The sequence below is a fragment of the Lipomyces arxii genome (genome assembly GCF_038497795.1).
Source record: "Lipomyces arxii strain Phaff 12-163 unplaced genomic scaffold V1512scaffold_29, whole genome shotgun sequence".
In the NCBI taxonomy this organism is placed as follows: Eukaryota; Fungi; Ascomycota; class Lipomycetes; order Lipomycetales; family Lipomycetaceae; genus Lipomyces; species Lipomyces arxii.
This window is the reverse complement of record NW_027117728.1, coordinates 67,924-90,291: the sequence shown is the minus strand read 5'-3', so window position 1 is coordinate 90,291 and position 22,368 is coordinate 67,924. Positions and strand designations below refer to the sequence as shown.

The window sequence follows — 22,368 nt, the reverse complement described above, 5'->3', positions numbered from 1 at the left end:
GGCAGTGTAGAATATCTGCAAAATATTTTGGCTTCAAAAGTTTTGGGATCGAGGTTTTGGGAAACTCGCCCTAACCCGCATTACGCCGCACAGCTTAACTATGGTAAATCTATCCCTAGAAGCCTTGGAATGAAGGTTATATTGGTAGCAGCTATTGGCTATTAATATACTTCAATACATATTCATATCCAAACCAACTCATTACAAATCTTATTCTGTATCATATATTTGACCAAACCTGATGCTCCTGTATAATATCTTCCGTAATCTCTTCTATCGAAAACTCCTCCTGCGTCTCAAACGCTGCATTGCCAATCTCTGTGGCATTCATATCTGTATTACTATGCCTTTTGCCATTCAACTCTAGTATTGTATCCGATTCTAAATTCTCGTCTCTTGGTACAAATGACATAGGCTGCCATGCATATGGAACAGTGAGATAAAGCTCGTCAATTTGCTCTAAAGTCAAAGCTTTTGTTTCATAAAGGCAGAAATACATGTATAACGACGCGGCTAAGCAGGACGATCCCTGAATAAAGTCAGTCAAATTTGTCGCAAGATTTATAGGTACCAACCCAAATAAAAAAAACGTTGCTGCCTAAATCAGCGCTTCCCGGACCGGGATCAACGAGATAAGGAGTACCGATCGCAATAGCAAAACTCCAAAAAAAATCAAAACCAATTGAAAGGGCAATAGATTTTGCACGAGTCCGAAGAGAAAATGTCTCACCAATGACTACCCTAGAAACACATTAATTCTGATCCTTAAAACAAGAAGAGGCTTACAGAATGGTCGGCCCTACAGAAATAGACTCAACTGCTATATATAAAATGCAAAAACTAATCAAAATCTTTTGGGCGGTATTTGGACTGGTGGTCAACGCTGCAATTGAAATTGTGAACTGGATAACTCCGCACAAAAAGCTCCCTGCAATCAGAAAGCGTCGTCTGCCAAATCTCTCAACAAAATATAGAGCCGGTATTGTCATTACAACACTGACTAAATCAATCGCAATTGAAATGATAAAAGAATTGGAAAGTCCGGCTTGTTGAAAGAAGTCTGTACCAAAGAATTTGATAAAGTTTACACCGACCAACTGACTAAATGCGCCCATAACCAGGCCCACGATGAGCCTAAAAAGCTGCCGATTCTCTTTTTTGAAGCAGTCTTTAAATGTAGCATCGCCAAAAGACTGCTCTAGTTCCAAGCTAAACTCAATTTCATCCAATTCTGTCGAAATCAATGGATCATCAACCTCGCGGTGTCTAATAACCGAAAGTGCCTGGCGTGCCTTCTCTCGTTTGTTGCATTTCATATAGTATCGCGGTGACTCCGGCAAAAAAGCAAATCCGGCAATCAAACAGATTGGCCACATTAATTGTAAATACGTTGGAATTAGATACGCCGCACTACCATCAATGTCTTTTGTAGCATTGTTAATAATTGCAACAAGTAATATTCCTATTGTCTTAGCCGAATGAAAACCAGCTGTAATAGTTCCGCGTAGATTTCTTGGCGCTATTTCTGCTTGATACATGGGCCCGATAGAGCATATTGCCCCTACGGCAAATCCAGCAATGAATCGGCCTACAAGCATTAGACAATGTGCCCCAAGTTATTAAACGCTTACCAATAGCAAGCACTACCGTGCTCGGAGTCGCAACCTGCATTGCAACTGCAAACATAAATAGCAAAGATCCAAATATAAGCGCGCTTGACATTTAGTTATCGTCCCATTTAATTATTCTTAACTTACAGACGACGTCCACGTAGATCTGCCAGATATCCAGTAGAAAACGCTCCACAAAATTGGCCAATTGAAAGCACGGAGACAAATAGCGCCTTTGTCCCCGACGGGAGGTAATATGCTCCATCTTCCTCACTAACTGCGCCATAATGGTGCTTGAACGGGTCCATTGCAAGAAGACCTGCAATCAAACCAGTAGAATGACCATACATCAGTCCCCCGACAGCGGCATATGCCGCAATTAAAATAGACGGTCCTAAAGAGCCGCTTTTGAAAAACAGATGAAACATTGTCGGCCTGTGATAGGAGGTAAATTTGGAGTGCAAACGAGCGTCCGCGTACGACAAAATTGTAGTAACGATCTCAAATGTATGTAAAAGTGTCACTTCGTATCCAAATCATTGCCCACGCAACGACGTAACATGCAAAATGCTTAGCAAAAGGCCTCAATTTCTGTTGAAATGAGAAGGACTTGACGCAAATATACGCGGGGCGATAATGGAGATGCGGCTCAACTAGCAACAGTGGATGAGCACTTTTCGTACACATGATTGCTTGCAAGTGCGAGTTGGAAGACAATCTTTTACTTTCTATGACATAAGATGGTTTACTTTATTTTTTTACGAACCGTCGCAAAATTTTATTACTGTTGTGTGAATTCCTTCAGTTAAGCATACAGAGTCGATTTGTCTCTGTCCATAATAATATATGCTATCAACATAGCACATCTACACGTCGGCTTCATGTCGCAGCTCAAATTCTATGCGTGCCATTCTGTCTGCACTCTCCTTCCCTTCATTTCCTCCCCATAAATCATCCATAGCTTCTATAGCAACACCTTTAGTTTCAGGCAGAAAAAAGAAAACCCAGAGAAACAGCGCAGATGTAAATCCAAAGAAAAAATAGAATGTTCCGTAACGAATATGAATCAGTAACAGCGGAGTGATCAAACCAATGACAAAATTGGATAGCCAATTTGTAGAAATCGCTATACCCATCGCCTGAGCTCGGACACCTAAAGGAAAAATTTCAGAAGGGTATATCCATGCCATACAGCCAATCGAATAAGCGAAATTGAAAATGAAAAACCAGATAAAAGAAGCAGAAACCCAACCAGCAACAGAATGTTCAGAGTAAGAGTTTTCGTACAGAGCGTACAGCGTCCCGATGATAAAATGGGAACAAGACATGGCTAGTGCGCCAGCCATCAGAATAAATCGTCTACCAAATCGATCCACAATATGTATTGCCGGGATAGTGGCAATAACATTAACTACGCCAATAACGCCTGTAGCCAATAACACAACGGAATTGCCTTTCAGACCAATGGCTTTGAACATTTGAGGCGCGTAATAGATTATCGCATTGACTCCAGTAAATTGTTGTAGAAACTGAAGCATACAAGCTGCAAATAATCGCCTGTAGAGATGCTTCTCAGTTACCAAATCTTTGTATTGTAAATATATTCGCTGAACATGAGTCTTTGCATCTGGAAACTTCTCTCTGATAGTTAGTTCATCAAACAAAGCACCAGCCTTGATTTGCAGAAATTCTGCTTGCACAGAGGGGTGAGCTATTGGAAGACTTCTTAAGTGGGACAATACAGCTAATGCTTCGTTTTCACGTTTCACCTTGATTAGCCAACGAGGAGAATAAGGGAGCATGAATATGCATCCCAAAAGAAGAATGACACATGGAGCCGCTCGAATTGCAAAAGGTAGTCTCCAAGCAGCTTCGCTCTGATGCTCACCAGTGCCGCCAATATGCTGAGTGCCAAAATCTGAAAGGAAAAAGAAATCAGTGTTGAAATGCAAACATTACGCATTACATACCAAGCCAAAAAGAAACCATGATTCCCATAGCGATTGCAAACTGCTGAAGCGTTACTGCTGATCCACGAAGATTTGAAGGGGATATTTCACCAATCCATAGAGGAACACCCATACTAATTTGACCAAGCCCAAGTCCACTGATAAAGCGTCCAGTAAATAGCATGGCTTAAATCTTCTGTCAGGAAAATGTTCTGTGACGTTACTATAATTCATACAGACCAGTATTGATTGCAGCCGCCTGCAATATGGATCCTACAAGAAATACCGCACACGCAATGACAATACTATATCGGCGAGAAAATCTGTCGGCTATTGGGCTGTTAACAATTGATCCAAGGCAAGCTCCCAGCTGCATTATCGAAACCACCCATCCTTGCAAATCTCCGTTTCCTCCAACTCTTGGAAACCTTTGTTCAAAGTTTGTCATTACCAGAACGCCGGAAATGACACCTTGATCGTACCCAAAAAGAAAACCCCCAAGACTTGCAAACAATGAAAAACATAGAATTTTAGGTGCCGCTAGAAGTCCTCGAAAGCCACTTAATTCAACACCAGTTTCTTTGGGTTTGCAATCGTCGACTTGATCAGATGTAACAATAACTGTCCCGCCTTTCAAACCAGCTAGTGAATCCATAATTATAATTTGTACTGCTTTGCCTCAACTTGTATAGTAACTCTTAGACAAACTTCACATACATACCAATCCCCAAGTCAGTCGGCTTTCAAATATTTTAGCTTTACTGGCGCTATCAACGCATGTGTTGGTTTACTTAATTAAGGGTTTCGTGCTATCGTTGCCGTATTGCACTCGAACTGCGCATAGGGCTAGGGAGGAACACGTTTAGTCAATCAATAAATAAAAAAATAAATAAATACTCTTCGGTTCGGTTTTGCATTTTATCTACACGTATAATATAAGCTATCGTATAGTCCATAGCCTCAATAACTTTCTATTCAATCGTGACATGTTATTATTAATGCAAACCAATGTTATACAGTCCCATCGGCACAACCAAAATCGCTTTTTAACTCCAGTAAAATCAATAATATGCAAACCAAATGCGCTTTACATCTGATAACGATAGTAAGGACTTTTATCTCCAGCCTTGGCCTTTTCCTCTTCCGTCATACTATCCCATTTCTCCAATTTAAGGCCTTTATTGCGATTCCGATTCTCGATACTGATACCTACTGCGTACACAGTGCAAGCAAGAATAGAAAATGCAGCAAAAGCTACACCAAGCGAATAGCCTTTGGTGTATCGAGGAGCGTCTTTTGAAAGGAACGAAAATGTGGCAATAATACCGCCAATATTTCCAAAACCAACTTGAAAAGCAGTACCCACGCCTCGTCTGGTATGACCACCAAAATTAGTAGTTGTCCAGCAAATAACAATAGGCATTGCTGAATAGAGGCCCAACACGCAAAGAAAAAGCCCAGCGTATTGAACATGAATGTTATGATGCTCTCCAAGAAGAATTCCAAATCCTGCAATAGCAATTGTACATAAAGTCACTGCAAAGGCAAATCGATGCTGTAGGTAGTCGGACGCCAATGCAGCAATCATGGAACCACCGCACGCTGCAACCCATGGTGGTACCGAACGCAACTGTGTCTGAATATTGTCATAGCCAAACTGCCGGATAATAGTCGGAGCAAAGTAAGCGTAACCATACGACGGAATTATAAGACCAAAGTACATGAAACCTGCACAGTATACTTTATAGTCTTTGAACACATTAAGAACGTCGCGGAAAGTTGTTTTATACTCGTTCTGTGAATTCCCAACATCGTTCGCCAATTTAGCACGAACGTAAACTTGTTCATTATGAGACAGAAAGGTTGCGTCTTCCGGAAAATCAACAATGAGAAAGAAAAGGCAGCATGCCAATACACATGTTACAGCACCCTCAATTATGAAAATCCACCTCCATCCACTATAGCCTCTATGACCATCAAGTTTGCCAATAGCAGAGGCTAACAGTCCGCCGAAAGCACCTGCAAGCGTAGTAGAAGAAAAGAAAAAAGAGTATCTAGTTTGAGCTTCCGAGCGAACATACCACATGGCAATAAGATAAAAACAGCCCGGAAACATTCCAGCTTCGCACAGTCCCAGAAAAAACCGTGTGGCCAATAAGCCTTGGTAGTTTTGTACAAGTCCTTGCAAACAAGTAACCAAACCGAAGAGGAACATGCAAAGAGAAAGCCAAACGTGTGGGCGAAGCTTTTTCATGAAAATATTAGCCGGTACTTCTGCAAGAATATAGGGCACAAAAAAAATAGTCAATGCCGTATTGTATTTATTCCCATCCTCAATTTTCAAATCTCCTCGTAGATTAAACAACGCAGCATTTGAAATGTTTACACTATTGCGCTATTAGCTACTCTGATTGGATATTAACAGTTATCCAACAGTTCTCACCGATCCAAAAAAGCCATAAGATACAAAATGCAAAGCATAGGAACCAAACGAATATCGATTTTCCACAAAAGTTTTTTGGGATTTATATCGAGCTCTTTTGCAAGCTCCACCAAATCTACTGTTTTGTATGGAGATACAGCCTCCGACGTGCCATTTGACTGAGGATACGAGTCCTTCTCAGCATCTGTTGATGAAAGCATTATCTCCATAAGTCTAAAATAAAAATTGCGTGTAGATGAAGGAAAGTGAGAAAAGCCAACGCTATTAAATTCTTCGCTAGATGAATAATGATTTTGATGATTTTAACTTCGGTCACCGGTTCATGCGGGGGGGAGTCAAGCCGATTACGGCCAGACTCACACTGACCCACCAAAATCACAAGTTTTGCAGCGATGTCGGCCCGAAAAGCAGTCACGGATTATGCCGAAATCGGTCTGTGCAAAATTCAGGGCTTCGTAGCTGAGATTAGGGTATCGCCTGCCGTGTAATCTACTATAGGTAGCGAATATTACTCGTACGATGGATGCACACTGTAATTTTTTATGAAGTAATCAAGCTTTGCTAGAGCAGAAATAGGATTCGATCTGAGAAGTAGTTTTCATGTCGGTGTAGTCAAATTGCACTTTAACAGATGAGTTTTTATTTAACTTACCTGACAGCTACCGCGCAGTTTGTGACTGTGAATACTTTGATTTGCTGTGACGGTTAATGACGGGTAGCGATCGCTTGTTACAACTTAAAATCGTCACATACATTGCTTTGCCATGCTCCTAAAGCATTCTGACCTAATTTCTTTATAAGCTGCCTGTCTATAACACTCGCTTTTAAATCAGAGTATTTCTGATTTGACCCGTCAACAACTATACGAACCGCGTCACGGGTCATATTGATGCGGGAAGCACTACTTGAAATCCGTCCACCAATTTTTAGTCCATTGACAATAGACTCTGGATCCTGGCCTTTGACCCACAGTAGTGATACATTACTGGGTTTACTTTTCTTCGCTCTTGGATCAGAATCTAAAGACTCTTTGGCGTCTCTAAATTGAAGGCTATATGTCATATAGCAAAATGGTTGGAACGTATACGTACCAGTACTACCTAAAAGTTCTTCTCTATAGGTTGATAACCGGCCGTTTTTCCCAAACGCACGACTCATGGTTGCATAGGTAAACTTATGCATTGGCAAAACAACACCGTCCAAATAAACAGGCTCTATTAAAAGTGTAGTTGGCGTTTGCAGAGCCGAAGTAAACTGTTTAAGTGCCAATTTATCAGAACACGACTTACTCATTGAAATCGGTGCATCCGGTCGGCCTTTAATTACAATTAGCGATTAGTGAACGACGTTATTATGATTGGATCTCATACTTGGTTTTGTTCTGATTACTCCAATTTCAGAGAAATATCCTCGACCTCGCAAAGGCTTCCCATCGCGCTTGATCGAACTCGTATCCCATGCTTCGACCGTGCCAGCTCCTAGTTGCTCCATGCTTGCATCACCACAGGGAATTTCAGAAACGATAAGATAAATTTTCCACGTTGCTGCTAGCCTAAATGGTCTCTGTTGCTGTTGTCGTTGAGAATCATTTCGCATTATTATAGAGGAAACGTATTCAGGACAGTCATGCATTTTTATGCATTCATTGATGAGAAATCTATTGAAACCACGTAATGCAAGAATTTCGGCATGACAGTCATGCAACAGCTTTCCTTGAGGCATATTTTTCAGTCTACTTTCTGGTAAAACTTTGACACCTGTGGCAACTGATACACATGATATACCACAGCGTTCTACTTGATATTAGATGCAGCTCAAGCTGGTCAAAAGCGTCCAGAATAACTTACCAGAATACAATGCAACTGCAGCTAAATTTGTCCACTCTTTAGTACCATCAGATCTTGTTGATGGCTTACATTTCTTTGGGCATTTTTCGTATATTTTAAAAACAGTTTGTGCCATTTCGTCTGCCAACGTTGAATGGGATGAAGCCATTGCCGACATAATCCGGATGTCATCAATTTTTCTTTACCTTTGCCATATTATAGCGGAGAAACACCGCTACCCACAAATTGATATACCCCTGAGTTTTCTCATTGATATCCTGTCGTCTTCCTATTTTCTCGACAGTTACCAACAATTGAAATGGGGCCACGAATTATTCTTTTACATATTCGATCAGGGTTTAAATGTTGTTGTTAATATTCATAGTTGCAAAAGAAAAGACATACCATGATCCCAGCAAAGCTCTAATTAAATCTTTTTCTTTTCTGGTCTGGTGATTATATTGGGCATTTCGGCAGAACAAAATACAATTGCAACAAAAAGAGCAGTTTGAATGAATTGAGTTCGTCTGGTACAACTTTGTCGGAGTACATTGATCTTTCCACAGATGCGATCAATTCGAGAACAATTCGGTGACGCGTTTGAATTGGCAGTCATTGGTAGCAATACCTTTAATCCAGAGAATGATTTAGAACAGGCGCGCTTTGTTATCAGAGCTGCAAAGACAACTAAAAAAATGAAATCGGCAATATTTGCAAACAGTCTATTTCTGCTGCTCATATGCAGCATGAGGTTTTCAGCGAATCATTACGGCATAGAATTAAGGTTGCGAACAAGCTCATGATTTCTGTTTTAATCATGGCAGTACTGATGCTGGTACATTTTTTAGTATAATTTTCTTGCTAGTTGTTGACAAGTTTAGGGACTTCTATCCATTTATTGGAGATCCTACTATAAACGCCAACAGTATTATAGCCGGCTGAAATTTTGGATTATGAATCTCGATAATGCCACTAATTCCAGTGTTGGTTTATTATTTATCGACACTGCACAGACTTTCAGTGCTAATTGAGAGGTTTATGGTATTGAAGTGCGCAAGCCTGAGTTGTATGGATCTGAATATCCGACAATAGTGAATGAGATTGGTGATGAACGATGTTGGGATGCGTTCTAATGCATCGTCAAATTTAGAGAGCGTTTTGCAAATGCCCGATTGGTATAGCGCATGTGACAGCAGAAGTTCCAGTCTTAAACAGTTCTTTTTGTCAAGAACGTTCAGTCAACTGTTTTCAGTTTTGAGTACGAAAAACCATGCTACTTGATATAGATCAAACATAAAATACGAAATATAAGGTGTCAACACCTCTCCCCTTAACTCCTATAACTCCAAACCATTGACGACTGGTAACTTGTACACAGTCTCACGCTTTCCATTGTTAAAAATCGGTGTCATAGTCATCTTGTAGTAAAAGCATTTCATCTCTCAAATAGGGTGGAGTCTGCGGCCGTCGAAGTATTTTCTCACCTGAAAACAGATTGCGAGCGCCATTTGGACTATCAACATTTCCAAGCTCTGCACTATTGCCTGCTAGCAACAAAGACATTTTTTGCTGCCGTTCTGTTTCATCTGCTCCCCCATCAACTCCTAAACCAGACATTTGAAATTGTTTGTTGATATGAGGCGATTCGGACAAATCAACAAGCATATCAAGCAAGCGCGCATTTTCAAGATTAAGTCGTTTCATCGTTTTTTTAGATGCCGCGTCTAAATTCTCCAATTCCTCGTTTTCCCCCAAAACAGCGTCAAACCGTAGCCGAAGCTTGCGGTACTTTTTTCTAAATGATTTGTATGGTTCTCGTGCCGTAAATGCTCCCAAGGGAGGACTTGTTGGCTTGAGAACATCTTCAGGATTTCTGATATCGAAATGAGAAGCAACCTTAGGCAGTGCATCGGACTGTATCAGCTTATCGTTTACGCTGTCAGCACTAGGTGAATCCTCCATGGTGACATGAGAAAGCAATTTCCGATGACTAATTACGGGCGACACATCGGCAGGTCCTGATCCCGACTGAGTTTCGTTGTCGTCCATCTTACTGCCACAAACAATCAGATCACTCTATTCGATAAAAAGCTTCAACCTATTCAAGTGCGGCTCTTGCGAAATTGTGTACTTCCCGGTGGTTTGTTTACTTCTTGATATTACGCCCAATATATGTTTAATATGCTATCAAAGAGGGTTATGGTATCGCAATTTCAAGTTAATATTACTTACTCTCAGACACTGATGTGGGGGATATAAGGGCGCGGAGCAAAATTTTTAAGTCAGTCACATAATTCTTGATATCAACAACTACTTGATCAAATGACTTGAAATTAATATAGCTTATATAGTAACTTCTAACCTATCTATTGTACGAATTTGTTTTGTATGGACTGGTTTACCACTTTTGCTACATGACTTTGGTCTTCTCTTATCGGCGCCTCCTCCCTCATCTGAGCTTGATTAGGCCTTGTTGGATAATAGCTTGCTTGACCTTCAGTAACTGATAAAGCGTGATCTACGTGGAGTCTCTTATTCTTCCACTTCCTACGTTCCTGTAAATATTTTTTTCCTGAGGTGCAGTGATCTGTGACTGCATAAGAGCTGTTGACGCAGCCATAAGTTGTGCTCCCTTTGCAAGCTGGCTATGCGTTTCATGGATAGAGGTTGGCGAGCTGCTTTGGTGCCTCTCAAGCCTTTTTTTTTATCAATGTAGCCTGTTTTTCTACTTTTTGAGCATTATTAAGCGTCTTTGCCTGCCAATTTCTTGATTGTATTATCAACGAATGTAAACCAGTCTTGGATAAACTTTGGATCATCACAGAGCCTTCCTTGGCTCTCGTATGTTCTCCCAAGCCATATAATCTAAAAATGACGCCTTTCGAGAAAGCTATTTGCCCATTTGATTCCAACTTTGACTCCACCTCTTGCTTTACAGATGCTGTATGCCATATCTCTTAACAGGGAGAGAGAAGGTAAAAGCATTAAAATCTAATTGCAATATGTCTTCAATAAGCACATCCTCCTCAATCTTGCTAAGTTTCTTAATATTTGGCACGTAGTCCTCCCTAGAAGGTCTTTCTTGAATTTTATGGATGAGGGTAGGTTTTGAGACCTTTAAGGCCTTTACAGCTGCAGATATACTTTTAAATTGATCAGAATGGAATGCAGACATTGCGAGCGCAATGCTACCTTCTTTTTGGCTAGTTTGAACACGGTTTGATGGTGTTATGGTATGATAGAGATGATGACGATGTTTATTAAAAATTTTGTTCCGCGCCGCGCCCTTCCCCCACGTTACAAATAATGTTATGTATAAGCTATTTATTTTTATTCTTGTTGAGAAGCCATAAATTTGTCAGAGCGTGGGCATGCCTCGATAAGTCGTATAGAGCTCGCACACAGTTATTCAGACAGACTTATTGACAGTTAGTCCTTCATTTCAACTGTAATATCTGTTTTTCCCATAGCACAGTGATCGGTAATTTAATGTAGAAATATCTCGGGCTCCTTCTTCAAAAACCTTTTGCGCTCAACACTAGGGACATTAACAAATCACATATTAGTCACTTCAAAATTGCTTACCACATTAACAAAAAGTTTTGAACTATAGGATTATGTACGTTTTCCAATTTCTTATGGTGTCTTTCGATATACTGCTGTAAACTAAACTTAATCAATAACGCTCCCTCTTCAGATGGCATGCTCACGTCAAACAATCTGCTTCTGCACGATAAATTTTGTAAAATGGTATGGTAGTCAACGGACCTGAAAACGAAATACCCATTTCACGATCTCCTCCATAAGTGATCTCCCTATACAATGCTGTATACTGATTCCGAGCCTCTTGAATTTTCACAACATCAATGTCAGCAATTTTATTCATTATAAAATCAATGTCCACGTCGTATCGACGTCTACTAGATCCGCTTGCGCTCATGGCTAAACTTAAACAGTCGTGAGGGCTTCTGTAAATCTGCACATCCATCGGATATGGTAGTAACTATCAAATTTTTAGAATGCTCAACAACATGCAGCTAACAGTTTCGCACCCTTAGAAGTCTTGCCAGATTATCTGACTGAATGTAACCTATTCCAGTAATGTCGACCTTGTCCCACACTTCCTTGTATGAACGAATTGTACCGCGTGCTACCATCTGGCTGCATTGCGGTCCATTACTGTCGTCACTTGGGATTTGTTGGTAAACATAGCTGAAGCTTTCAGAAATAAAGGAAATGAACATGTTAGCAAAAATGTACATGCTAATGATGTTCCTATACCCTATCAGTTTCCTTTCTGTGAACAAAACATAAGTTTGCGTACCAGGAAACGAAAAGAATATATGCATAAGTTTTACTCCCACAGTCGGAAAGTAGGAAACCATTGTTCTCAATACAGTATGGCGCCTGAACAAAGTGATCGTACATGACATCATTCCATCCTTCGCTAAAAGAGTTTTGAGTGACTTCTTATAGGTTTCTCGACATCTTTAGCCTACCCACAACTCATGCGAAACAACAACAACATTGCCTTTGGTATTGTGCGGAAATTGTAGCTTGTTGATCCATTCGGCCCAATTTTGGTTAGTCCTTTTAAAGGTTAATGGGAACAAAGCAATCAGATTTCATTGAATTTACCGAACACCTGGTTCAATGCAATGGCATAAACCAAAAATAAAATGAACCAAGTAAAGAGCAAACTAACGATCGGAAGAAAGCATGCTCTGTACTCATCAGAGTCGTTACATAATGTATAATCGTTAACTCACGATGCGGCAACAAATAAGCGTGTAAGCCTATCGCTTTTTGTTATAAGAAGCAGTGACGTCTATCATCAAATAAGTGAATACGAAGCAATCAAACCGCACTACTCACCATAACAAGCAGCAAGTTTTTCATTGTGCGAAGAGCAGAATTGTCTTGATGCAAAAGCACAGCAATGCTGAGTATAAACGTCGTTCCAATCACTAAAAACCAAAATATATCCCATAAGTTTCTCTTGTAATTTAGCCACGAAAAGCCTCTGAAATAAGATTCCCACTGTAGCCCTATGAGACGAGCAATTCTGTATAGAAGTATGAGAGATGATGTTACTAAACAGGCATAATCTACTCTTTAGTGTGTACATTGGCTTGGACTGACCTACTTACCAGCAATCTTAGTGATTAGTGCTGTATTGTCTAGACACATAAACACGAATTGAATTGTAATCAATATGGCCACACCATTATGCCAGGGGCTTGATTGCAAAACAGCTTTCTGATACAGATATTTGCGAATTCTACCATTGGGTCTTCTGCCTGTGCGAGCTGGCCTGACCTTTAACAAAATGCTTTGCATTTCCATGAAAGACCTCTGTCGCAATGTAAGAATTCCTGTTCCGGTCCGCAACTCGTAATTTCGCTTGATAACTGCAATAAACAGAGTCTGCATGTATTAGTGTATTCCATTTCTCTAATCAAAATTTAGGCATACTGAAATGAAAATTATCGAAATAAAATTGAAAAAGTAGATGAACACACCATTCATGATGGAGTGATTTTCACGTGGATTTTTGCCCACTCCTGTGACACTTTGGGCACTCTGCAGCACGTCATTCCAACCTGCAAATCTCAGTTTGATTTTTCTTTATTTCAAACATGCATCACCTTCAAGCGAAATTATTTGAAATAAGATCGAAAATGAATGTAAAAAGCTATCAAAGCTGTATCCCGGAGAAATGTCTGCACGAGGAAACAAATAGTTCCAATCATATACCGAACTTGCATATTCCCCATTGCAGTCGCTTAATAAGTCTACATCATAATCAGTGCATTGATCGAACTTAGATCTAAATAGGATCAATCCCCAGAGTGAAAACGGCAACAATAGTGTAAGAGAAACAACAGCAGCGCCAAAAATTTTTCCAATGCCAACAATGATAATGCTGTGAAAGGTCGTTTTAGCACTGTGGCTGACGTGCAACAACCGCAAAGCTCTGAATGCTTTAAAAGCACGCCAAATTCGCGAGACGCTCTATAACATTATAGTCTCAGCAAAATCTATTTAGGACATACGTACGCTATTTGAGAGCATGAGAATGACTTCAATCCACAATGTTATTAGAACAAAAAAATCAATGAAATTCCAAGTTGATCTTATATAGGCATTAGGAGAGTATACAAATCCATTGGCAATGATTTTGATAAATGCCTCAACAGTAAATACTATTGTAAGCGCAACGGTGAAGTAATCCACCCAGCTGCTCAGAGTGCAATTAATTCCTTGAACACATTCTTCGGCAAGATGCTCCCTTTGCCAGAAAGGGGTGTTTATGCAGGCAACGGCAACCAGTACAGCTTCACATCAACGTTAATAATGAAATTTTGTCAATTTGCCAGTCAATGAAGAGCATACCAACACAGCACATAATAAAAGACGAAAAGACGATGGACATGGTGCGATCTGTATCAACTTCCGAATACCGAACTCCGTGTGATGGTCCGACAAGTTTCTGACAGAATTGTCTTATTTTGCTAGTAGGCGCAAAGAGAAATAACGATCGATCAAATAATTTATGCTCATGTAAATATTTCTTTCTATCTTTGTGTAAGGCTTTCTTCGCTTCAACTACTCTGTTGTAGTATTCCAGCACAGATTCATTGTCGCCTTGCACGCAGTCGGCGCTTCGATAGAATGGGTTTGAAATTGAAAATGTCTTTAATAAATTCAATCTAGATCTCTTAAAATTGAACGAAAAAAGCGACACATTTTTGCCCTCTGAAGACGTAGTGTCAATCTGCCAATCTGTCAGTACAGCCAGCGGACTTCAAAAGAGGCGAATTACTGGACTCATGAATTCGTTGGAGGATAAAAGCGCTGTGCTTTTTCGTGACGGTAATCTCAACCTAGCAATGGGCGCGTTTTCACTAGAGACTCCGAAATAGTGATCGCCTGAGCTAGAATAATTTAGTGTTTTGCTCAAGCAGCATAAAATAGCAGTTAATACCTAGCGTTCAGTCCAGTCGGTTCATACATCCTTACAAAATGCCAAATTTGACTGCTTTTTTTTTCTTCGTTATCAGTTTCGAAGTTTTCTTGAATTGCGGCAATGAAGAGATTGACAACAACGCCTATATTATCAGTGAGAGTTTGCAAAATCTCGATCGTCATACTATTTGCAAAAAAAAACCACCCGCAAATGAAAATCGCGCTTGTCCAAGCTAAAGATGTACCAGAAAGTGAACCGGTAACAGTATACTGCAATATTAGTCATACATAAAACAATTTTTAGGTTTTTCACCAGAACTGGAGCCCATCCTTCAGTTGTCATAATTTGATAAACACCTGCAAAGGAATTGAAAAACCCATCAAATCTGATAATCACGCTTTGACCCTGATATTCAGATTCAATTTTGTCTTGCATTAGTTGTGACGCCATAATTGTGCACAGAACTAAAATGATCACTAAAGAGACAATCAAACTTCTAAGAAGCTTATATTTCCTGGCTACCCTGAGCTTCAAGAGCGTGAGACACCGGTCCGAGCAATTACACTCATACATACCCAATTTGTGCGCGTAAACTCCAAAGCAACAACAACTCGATAGAGCCTTGCAACTTGGAAACCAGACAGCCATGGATAAGCTTTAGATCTCCTAATATGTGGTAATAAAATGATAGAAGTGACGACCGCCAACAGAACATCCACGTAATTTGTCATACTCGACTTGAAATCGAAAAACTTTCTCCAAGAAGGAAAGTACGAAATGAAACGGAAAATCACTTCGACCAAAAGTACTATAGTTGTTACATCTTGCGCAATATCTAAAAGTTAGCATTAAAGGGGGAAGACATTTGCTGACATACCAATAGCTGTTACCAAAGTTCTAGACATATTTCTGGCCCTTAAGCACTCAATCGTAAAGTCCGCAAATATGATGATTATGCAAACCCGTTCTAACTTTAGACACAATTTGCGCAGCCGGGTTTTAGAATTCATTTGCTCGGCATCAGAAGTTCTAGCACAATTAGATTTTTACCGTGAATATGTTAACCTCACGTACAACTTTTTTTCCTTTGGTGACCCTTCTGCTAGCTCCCTCGTTGCAGCAAAAGACGTGGATATGATTGCAATAAACTATCTAATTAGTCCATTTTCCCACTGGAAAGTTGGTGACGTACAAGATTAAACATCCACCAGGCCAGAATTATGATGCTAATGCCTAGATTAGTATTTGTTTTTGTCGCTAAATACGACCGCTCATACCCCAATATAAAAACTACCACGCTTAGCTTAATGGTTAATTAGTTTAAATAATTTTATCGTACAGATGACAGATATGAAATGATCCGAATCGATCGTACGCGCCCTATATTATGTAAGATTAGTTTACGGAGAAAAATTTCTGACCTACATTAAGTCAGAAAAGCCATTCATCCCAAGCACAACAAACACCAGCTCCAAGGAATTCAACTAGCAAGGCAAGAATCAGACAGCGATCAAAGACAGTTAATACGGACACACTTACAAATCGATCGAAGTTGACAGTATTGCCATACAGGCTTTCAGTGTCATGTTGCACGCAAATTGAATTAATCGGGCAAGTGTACCCTTTAGGAGCACGACCACCTGATCCGCCGCCAACGTCTTTCCAAGGTTCAATTTGCTTTGTAGTCGCGTTCAAATAGCTACCGCACGATTGAAACACGTTATGGAATTGCTCATTGGCATTATTCGGATTAGTCCACAGGCAATGTCGATTGAAAGAACCGTTAAAGGACTGTAAACCAAGCGCTGCAAACAGCATCCTTTTGTTGTCAGCATGATATAAAAATTAAGAGCTCTATACTTACGAAAAAGCAAGTGTGAAAGCTCCCATATTTACTAATGTTGGCCATGCAGCTTTGATGCTTAGAGGGATTATCTAATACTGGTCAGGGTCTAAAATTGAACAATTATGTTGATCATACTAGAGTATAGTTTGACACAGACAGCCATCGAAAGAGTATGATTGAACTAAGAGCGCGAAAAATGCTGATAGTAGAATCATGACTTTTTGGGTTATTAAGCGACAAGAATAAGTAGACCCAATAAGAGACAGTGCCAACAAAATTCACTCGATTCCAAGAGGAACGCAAGTACGCGAGTGTTCGGAATAAATCCCCTGTTGTATTGATAACCTGACTCTGATTTGCAGTTGTAGTAATTGCTGGCTTTGACCGTTCTTCTCGTTCGAAACGGCGTGAAACAGCTCGAACACAGTCATACACTACCTGCTGCAAATCTGTATCTGAATTAAGCAAAAATCCATTTGTAACTATGTTAATTAGGATTAAGATAGTATAGCAGACGAAAACGCCTAGAATCAAGAAGTTTTCAGCGTTCTCAGGCCAATGAGCATTTTCGTCGGCCCTGACTTTGACAGTGGTTTTAGTAACAACCACGGTATAGAAGACAAGTAGAAAAAGTTCGAAATGCCGCCGATATCTATTACAATTAGTCGTCTCCAATAACCTGAATGCAAAAGTAGCCTCATACCTATTTTTAAGTAATTCGTAACAAAACTGACGAAAAGGATTGGCAGCGGAAAACAGGCCTAGTGACTTTCCTTGCAACTGCAGCGGCCTAACAGCAGGACCAGACGACATTCTCCCATAATCAGGGGGATTATATAATTTAAGATCTATTATAGGACGGTCTGGATTCTCAGCCCTATCAAGCACAGCATCGTCGTTCCCAAACATGACATTCATAAATGGCAAGTTGCGAGGAGCGCGACCAAAACTTAGACTCGCTTCAGGTTGTTGAAGAAAAGCGTTGCCCGTCTCAATGTCGGCCGAAGCTTGTTCGATATCATCATCTGATAGCGAAGAAACATCTGGATACGGCATCGACAAGTTGGAAGAAGGACCGGCATCAGACAATAAAGCTATCTGATCATCGTCATCGCCAGCAATTAAAAATTGGCTTCGACTTTCGAGAGATGAAGGTTGGTGAGACCGGTGAGTTGGTAGCCATGAGCCTTCGCCATGCTGACCTAAAGCTTCACTAAGCCCTTCTTGAATTTTCTCCAATCGCTCTGGTGTAGGTGGGCTTCCATCACGAGGTGTCTTAGCCGATTGGCTCCATCCTCGATTTGGAAATGCTTCTGCAACGGTTGTAATAGAATTTCCGTGGCCTAAATCTTCTAAATCTAAATCTGGATCCATAGAAGTACGAGGATCAATCAAAGCATCTGAAACATCAAGATGATGTAGTGGAATATCATCCTCAGATACTCTTGAATAGGAGGACATTACAGCCTTCTCAACACTGTCAATTGCGCGTAATTTGCCTAAACAAGTAACACAGTTATTATGCTTAGATATATTTCTGAGTATAAAATTCGACCAACCAACTGAGAATCTTACATAAAAAACGGCAATTGAAGAATCAATAAACAGGTAACTAAATTAAGTGAACTTTAGTAATTCATATGTACGCAAAGCCGCACTTCCCCTGTAAGGGCTTGGTATTCTTACTACTATTTCCAAGGGTCTTGTATTTCTCTCTAGCTAATGATGTTCTCAATAGATTTCATCTATAATAAGCTCTTTTTTAAATATAACATAAATAAACACACCATAATATCACATTATATATAATACGACCATTGTCGTAAAAGCAGAACTCAACAACAAAAACACACACCATGCCCACCGACACTGTTAAGGTTCCTATTCCCGTGACTTAAAAACCTTACACCCCATCATGTTCTCTTCCACTTGTTCGTGCACCTATATCACCTTATTACTCACCGCTAAAAACTGGAATTGAAGAGTTCATGTGCTAGGCTATGGGGCCACACAGGAATAGAAATCTTATGAAGTTGCAATTACTTCGTTGAGAAAAGGGGTTTTACACTCAAGGCGTTTAGTTACTACTGGAAGTCAGCTGGCTAAGTGCATATGCTAACACCGAAGAAAGAGCAAGAAAACTTTTATTTTATAAGAAGTCCAGATAATATAAAAGGTTGGCTTTTCTTAATATAGGAATGTAATTTAAGCACATAGTGGTTTGTTTACAATTGCATTGGACGTACTTTACTTGGAACACGATTTTCAACTCCAGAAATAATCAATTTATATCGTATAGATATTAATAATCGTACAGACTGTTTGAATCCTTTGATAGTCAATAATGAAGTAGACTGAAAAATGCGTATCACAGAAGTTTCATCAGTATAGCTTAAAAACTGTTTGCCCTCCTACTATCAAACTTCGTCGGTAGAACTTAAGCAGACGATGTTAGCGAAAAGAGCAATTAATTAATCGAGACACAAATAGTATCACCATTGCTATGACTTGTTGAGAGTAAATTTCATTTCTCAATAGTACTATAAACACGTGCCATAAGAAAAAATTCAAAGATTTATTCTTAGTTTATATATACAGTAAGGTTAGGGTACTTTATTGGTGCGGCGCCGTCAAGACACCTCCAGAATTATGACTACGCATCCTCTCACCTCCGGTGGAGCTTATAGCTTTTGACTCAGGGAACACGTAGCATAGGTATTAGCATAGAACACATTTTTGTCAATACAATGAAAATACGTCAAATTCAGAAAGTTGCTTGTGATTTCCTTACGGGCACGAAATATTCGTATCAAGTGGCCATTTCGCTTTGGACGTTCGATCTTTTTCTCTCCATAATGATAATACACAAGATTCCATGTTAGTCTTTAAACATTGAGTTACATTTTAAAGTCATTCTGAGACGGACAGATACAGAAATTGATTGGAAAGCGTATATGGAGCAGGTTTCAATCTATTTAAAAGGTGAACGAAATTATGCAGTACGCAATTACGAAGTAGCATTAGGTGTCTCTATCGCTAATTGAGAAATTGATTTAGAAAATTCGTGGTGGAACTGGTCCATTGGTGTAAGTAAAAACTCTCACAGTTATACAGTAGTCTTATATCTGCTAGGTATCCAGCAGGTCATGTTTATATCTTTAGTGCTCTATATAGGCTCACCGACAACGGCGAGAATATATTCCGTGCACAACGGGTTTTTTTGGGCCTTTACATGGCTACTTTGGCACTTGTTATGAGAAGCTATATAAAATCGAAGGTAAAATATTTACTTGAGTGACTTGCATATGCTAATTCAACTAGGCACCTTTGTACAGTTTTGTCCTTCTCGTATTGTCAAAGCGTCTGCATAGCATTTATATGCTACGATTATTCAATGATACTTTCGCAATTTTTGTAACATACGTGGCATTAAGCCTGTGGCAAGACCATTTCTGGCTATTGGGTTCAGCTCTGTTCAGTTTTGCCATTAGTATCAAAATGAATGTCCTGCTTTTCTTACCGGCTGTCGCCATATTATTGTTGCAAACATTGGGACCAAAAGCATTTCGGGCATTATTGATCATGCTTCAAGTCCAAGTAGATCAGCTTCTTTAAACGCTAAAGTGAAACTAATAGGAGATAGATCATTGTTGCTTATCCCTTCACTTCAAAGTTTTTTGTCATGTACATTGCTCGGGCATTTCAATTTAACAGAGTCTTCCTCTATAAGTGGACTGTTAACTGGCGATTTGTTGATGAGAAGGTGTTTCTGAGTCACGAGTTTGCACAAACGTTACTTATAGTTCACGCGTTGATTTTGGTCGTGTTCATCTTAACCAGATGGCTAAAGTATGATTTGAGTCCGTCTGTGGTTATTTTGAAGTGCTAACAAATTCCTAGATTGTCTAATATGAGCGTTATCGAAGTGATTCAAACCATTGTGTTTCCCTTTCCACGCCCTGCTAATGCTCATAATGCAATAATCGCCCGTGTATCGCCGGACTATGTACTAAAAACATTTTACACCTGTAATTTAATTGGCGTTTTATGTGCACGGTCACTGCACTACCAATTTTACTCGTGGTTTGCCTGGAGTTTGCCGTTCTTGTTATCTATGACTGGGTGGAATCCAATGCTGCAACTTGCACTATGGGCGGCCGAAGAGTGGGCTTGGAACAAATATCCGAGTACAGGAGCAAGCTCTCTGGTTGTAGTAGTTACAAATGCGGTCATTCTTAGCGGTGTTTGGCTAGGAACAAAGAATGATTTTAGTGAGAAGCTGTCACCCGAAATGGCTACGGTCCCAGTCACAGAGTCGACACCAGCTGTTCCCGCTCCGTCATTTCAATCGGCTACCAAGCCTACATCAAGAAATCAAAAGCGACGTAGAATTGAAAAATAGTGTACATTAATTATGACTGGATTGTGTTTCTGCTTGTGTAAATACCATGACATCGTATATAGATTCAAAGACTGCGATGCGACTTAAACATGAAAAAACTTGTATTTTATATCTCGCCTGGTTTTTTGAAATTGTTTGCAACAATTTTGATTTTCTCCGCAGACACTAACTCGTTTCCTTCCATTTTGAATTGTACATCCTTGATTATGAATGTCCACACATCGTCGCAGAACCTGTAGACATCTAAATGCCCCTAAATTTTTTTGTACATTATTACTCCGAAATTTGCACGCTAAAATTTAGACATACCTTGAAGGACAATCTAGTCGATCTAAGCTTCTCTCCCAATGCGTCTGCTGAGCACCTGTCAAACTAAATGAGTAAGTATCATTTTTGGGCCTACAGTTAAACACGTAATATACCGTAGACAAAATTTTCATGGCAAGCTGAGGCTGAATCTTTGAGTCTCTGTAAGTCTTAGATACCTGCGTTAAACTCGAATATTGACAAAAACTCACTGAATCAGTGCATCAAGAGAATCCATAAGAGCAGCGCCTATGCTATAAGCATGTAAGTAATATATTGAGGTTTAACAGAATAAATGTACCAACCTGCTCCTGCGATATAATTCATAATAAGCACCTGGCGCACTCATATTTATGCGCAATCAAGCCTCTAGATCTAATAAAATCGATAACAAAAGAAACTGATTTGAAGCCAAGCCTAACACACAGCCAGAGAATTGTATAATTCACTGTCTTAATGTTTTAGGAAATGCCTTCAGTAAATTTTGACTAGTTGCTATACAGTGAATTTGGACTGGCTGCTACGGTCTGTTCACTCGTGCTTTCAAATAATCCATCGTTAACTATATGTTTAACTGTCAGCACGTGACACTTAAGGCAGCCCTGACTCATGGTTGTGGATTTAAATGCAACTCGGTTAGAGCTCAGAATAAACAAAAACGCAATTTATGTAGATGCAAATCAAAGTCGACTACAATGCTATGACTCGAAATTGATTGAGCTACTAACAGTTGGTACATAATTCTATGCAACGTTAAAAGTACGATTTACTTGAGGCAATTAATGACCTCACGAATCCTATTTCAAATGCATGTCGATTCAGTTATATATTCGGGAATGCAAATTCGAACTTAGATCACTAGGTCTCCTTTTGAGTTCTATAGTTGGTCACAGGTCCCGTAATCATATCTACTGAAGGTCAGCGTAAAAAGGCTGACAAGAGTTGCATACGCCGATGGCACGTCGTTAATTATTAAAACTACTTACCAAGTTCCATTCACTGTGGTAAACGAAGCA

At 39.8% G+C, this 22,368-nt stretch overlaps 9 protein-coding genes across 9 annotated transcripts; 1 reads left to right on the top strand and 8 right to left on the bottom strand.

The window, feature by feature from the left end:
- Positions 1 to 102: 102 nt before the first annotated feature.
- Positions 103 to 2,265, bottom strand: V1512DRAFT_267999 (general substrate transporter). Its single transcript, XM_066917384.1, has 5 exons — positions 1,758 to 2,265; positions 1,632 to 1,714; positions 787 to 1,588; positions 576 to 741; positions 103 to 529 (listed from the first exon to the last, which is right to left on the bottom strand). Exons 1-5 carry the CDS (start codon positions 2,036 to 2,038, stop codon positions 221 to 223), a joined length of 1,641 nt encoding a protein of 546 aa, XP_066769348.1. The 5' UTR covers positions 2,039 to 2,265; the 3' UTR covers positions 103 to 220.
- Positions 2,266 to 2,353: 88 nt separating this feature from the next.
- Positions 2,354 to 4,321, bottom strand: V1512DRAFT_267994 (general substrate transporter). Its single transcript, XM_066917383.1, has 3 exons — positions 3,800 to 4,321; positions 3,581 to 3,745; positions 2,354 to 3,528 (listed from the first exon to the last, which is right to left on the bottom strand). Exons 1-3 carry the CDS (start codon positions 4,212 to 4,214, stop codon positions 2,477 to 2,479), a joined length of 1,632 nt encoding a protein of 543 aa, XP_066769347.1. The 5' UTR covers positions 4,215 to 4,321; the 3' UTR covers positions 2,354 to 2,476.
- A 136-nt stretch (positions 4,322 to 4,457) lies between these two features.
- Positions 4,458 to 6,230, bottom strand: V1512DRAFT_267992 (major facilitator superfamily domain-containing protein). Its single transcript, XM_066917382.1, has 2 exons — positions 6,003 to 6,230; positions 4,458 to 5,946 (listed from the first exon to the last, which is right to left on the bottom strand). The coding sequence occupies exons 1-2, from the start codon at positions 6,209 to 6,211 to the stop codon at positions 4,647 to 4,649; spliced, it is 1,509 nt and encodes a 502-aa protein (XP_066769346.1). The 5' UTR covers positions 6,212 to 6,230; the 3' UTR covers positions 4,458 to 4,646.
- A 501-nt stretch (positions 6,231 to 6,731) lies between these two features.
- Positions 6,732 to 7,997, bottom strand: V1512DRAFT_249934 (adenosine deaminase/editase; the record flags this gene model as incomplete). The annotated part of the gene is made up of 3 exons (XM_066914640.1): positions 6,732 to 7,318; positions 7,373 to 7,795; positions 7,850 to 7,997. 3 exons carry the CDS (start codon positions 7,995 to 7,997, stop codon positions 6,732 to 6,734), a joined length of 1,158 nt encoding a protein of 385 aa, XP_066769345.1.
- A 741-nt stretch (positions 7,998 to 8,738) lies between these two features.
- On the bottom strand, positions 8,739 to 10,128 carry V1512DRAFT_267987 (IEC3 subunit of the Ino80 complex, chromatin re-modelling-domain-containing protein). The gene has a single exon (XM_066917381.1). The coding sequence runs from the start codon at positions 9,875 to 9,877 to the stop codon at positions 9,224 to 9,226; it is 654 nt and encodes a 217-aa protein (XP_066769344.1). The 5' UTR covers positions 9,878 to 10,128; the 3' UTR covers positions 8,739 to 9,223.
- A 419-nt stretch (positions 10,129 to 10,547) lies between these two features.
- Positions 10,548 to 11,198, bottom strand: V1512DRAFT_267986 (uncharacterized protein). The gene is made up of 2 exons (XM_066917380.1): positions 10,705 to 11,198; positions 10,548 to 10,659 (listed from the first exon to the last, which is right to left on the bottom strand). The coding sequence occupies exons 1-2, from the start codon at positions 10,811 to 10,813 to the stop codon at positions 10,571 to 10,573; spliced, it is 198 nt and encodes a 65-aa protein (XP_066769343.1). The 5' UTR covers positions 10,814 to 11,198; the 3' UTR covers positions 10,548 to 10,570.
- Positions 11,199 to 11,534: 336 nt separating this feature from the next.
- On the bottom strand, positions 11,535 to 17,457 carry V1512DRAFT_212830 (Ion transport protein-domain-containing protein; the record flags this gene model as incomplete). The annotated part of the gene is made up of 26 exons (XM_066913574.1): positions 11,535 to 11,831; positions 11,881 to 12,103; positions 12,153 to 12,275; positions 12,328 to 12,418; positions 12,467 to 12,552; positions 12,598 to 12,656; positions 12,704 to 12,941; positions 12,975 to 13,255; positions 13,304 to 13,431; positions 13,477 to 13,843; positions 13,889 to 14,166; positions 14,225 to 14,606; positions 14,655 to 14,787; positions 14,817 to 14,940; positions 14,983 to 15,067; positions 15,111 to 15,326; positions 15,374 to 15,633; positions 15,676 to 15,827; positions 15,873 to 15,946; positions 15,991 to 16,055; positions 16,138 to 16,178; positions 16,224 to 16,282; positions 16,338 to 16,617; positions 16,663 to 16,733; positions 16,780 to 17,296; positions 17,348 to 17,457. The coding sequence occupies 26 exons, from the start codon at positions 17,455 to 17,457 to the stop codon at positions 11,535 to 11,537; spliced, it is 4,740 nt and encodes a 1,579-aa protein (XP_066769342.1).
- A 1,863-nt stretch (positions 17,458 to 19,320) lies between these two features.
- V1512DRAFT_267980 (glycosyltransferase) lies at positions 19,321 to 21,097 on the top strand. Its single transcript, XM_066917379.1, has 7 exons — positions 19,321 to 19,521; positions 19,573 to 19,643; positions 19,702 to 19,730; positions 19,777 to 19,921; positions 19,966 to 20,241; positions 20,288 to 20,493; positions 20,545 to 21,097. Exons 1-7 carry the CDS (start codon positions 19,392 to 19,394, stop codon positions 21,044 to 21,046), a joined length of 1,359 nt encoding a protein of 452 aa, XP_066769341.1. The 5' UTR covers positions 19,321 to 19,391; the 3' UTR covers positions 21,047 to 21,097.
- V1512DRAFT_267974 (transcription initiation factor IIA, gamma subunit, helical domain-containing protein) lies at positions 21,026 to 21,903 on the bottom strand. The gene is made up of 5 exons (XM_066917378.1): positions 21,658 to 21,903; positions 21,565 to 21,606; positions 21,469 to 21,514; positions 21,356 to 21,418; positions 21,026 to 21,299 (listed from the first exon to the last, which is right to left on the bottom strand). The coding sequence occupies exons 1-5, from the start codon at positions 21,699 to 21,701 to the stop codon at positions 21,153 to 21,155; spliced, it is 342 nt and encodes a 113-aa protein (XP_066769340.1). The 5' UTR covers positions 21,702 to 21,903; the 3' UTR covers positions 21,026 to 21,152.
- Between the last annotated feature and the right edge of the window lie 465 nt (positions 21,904 to 22,368).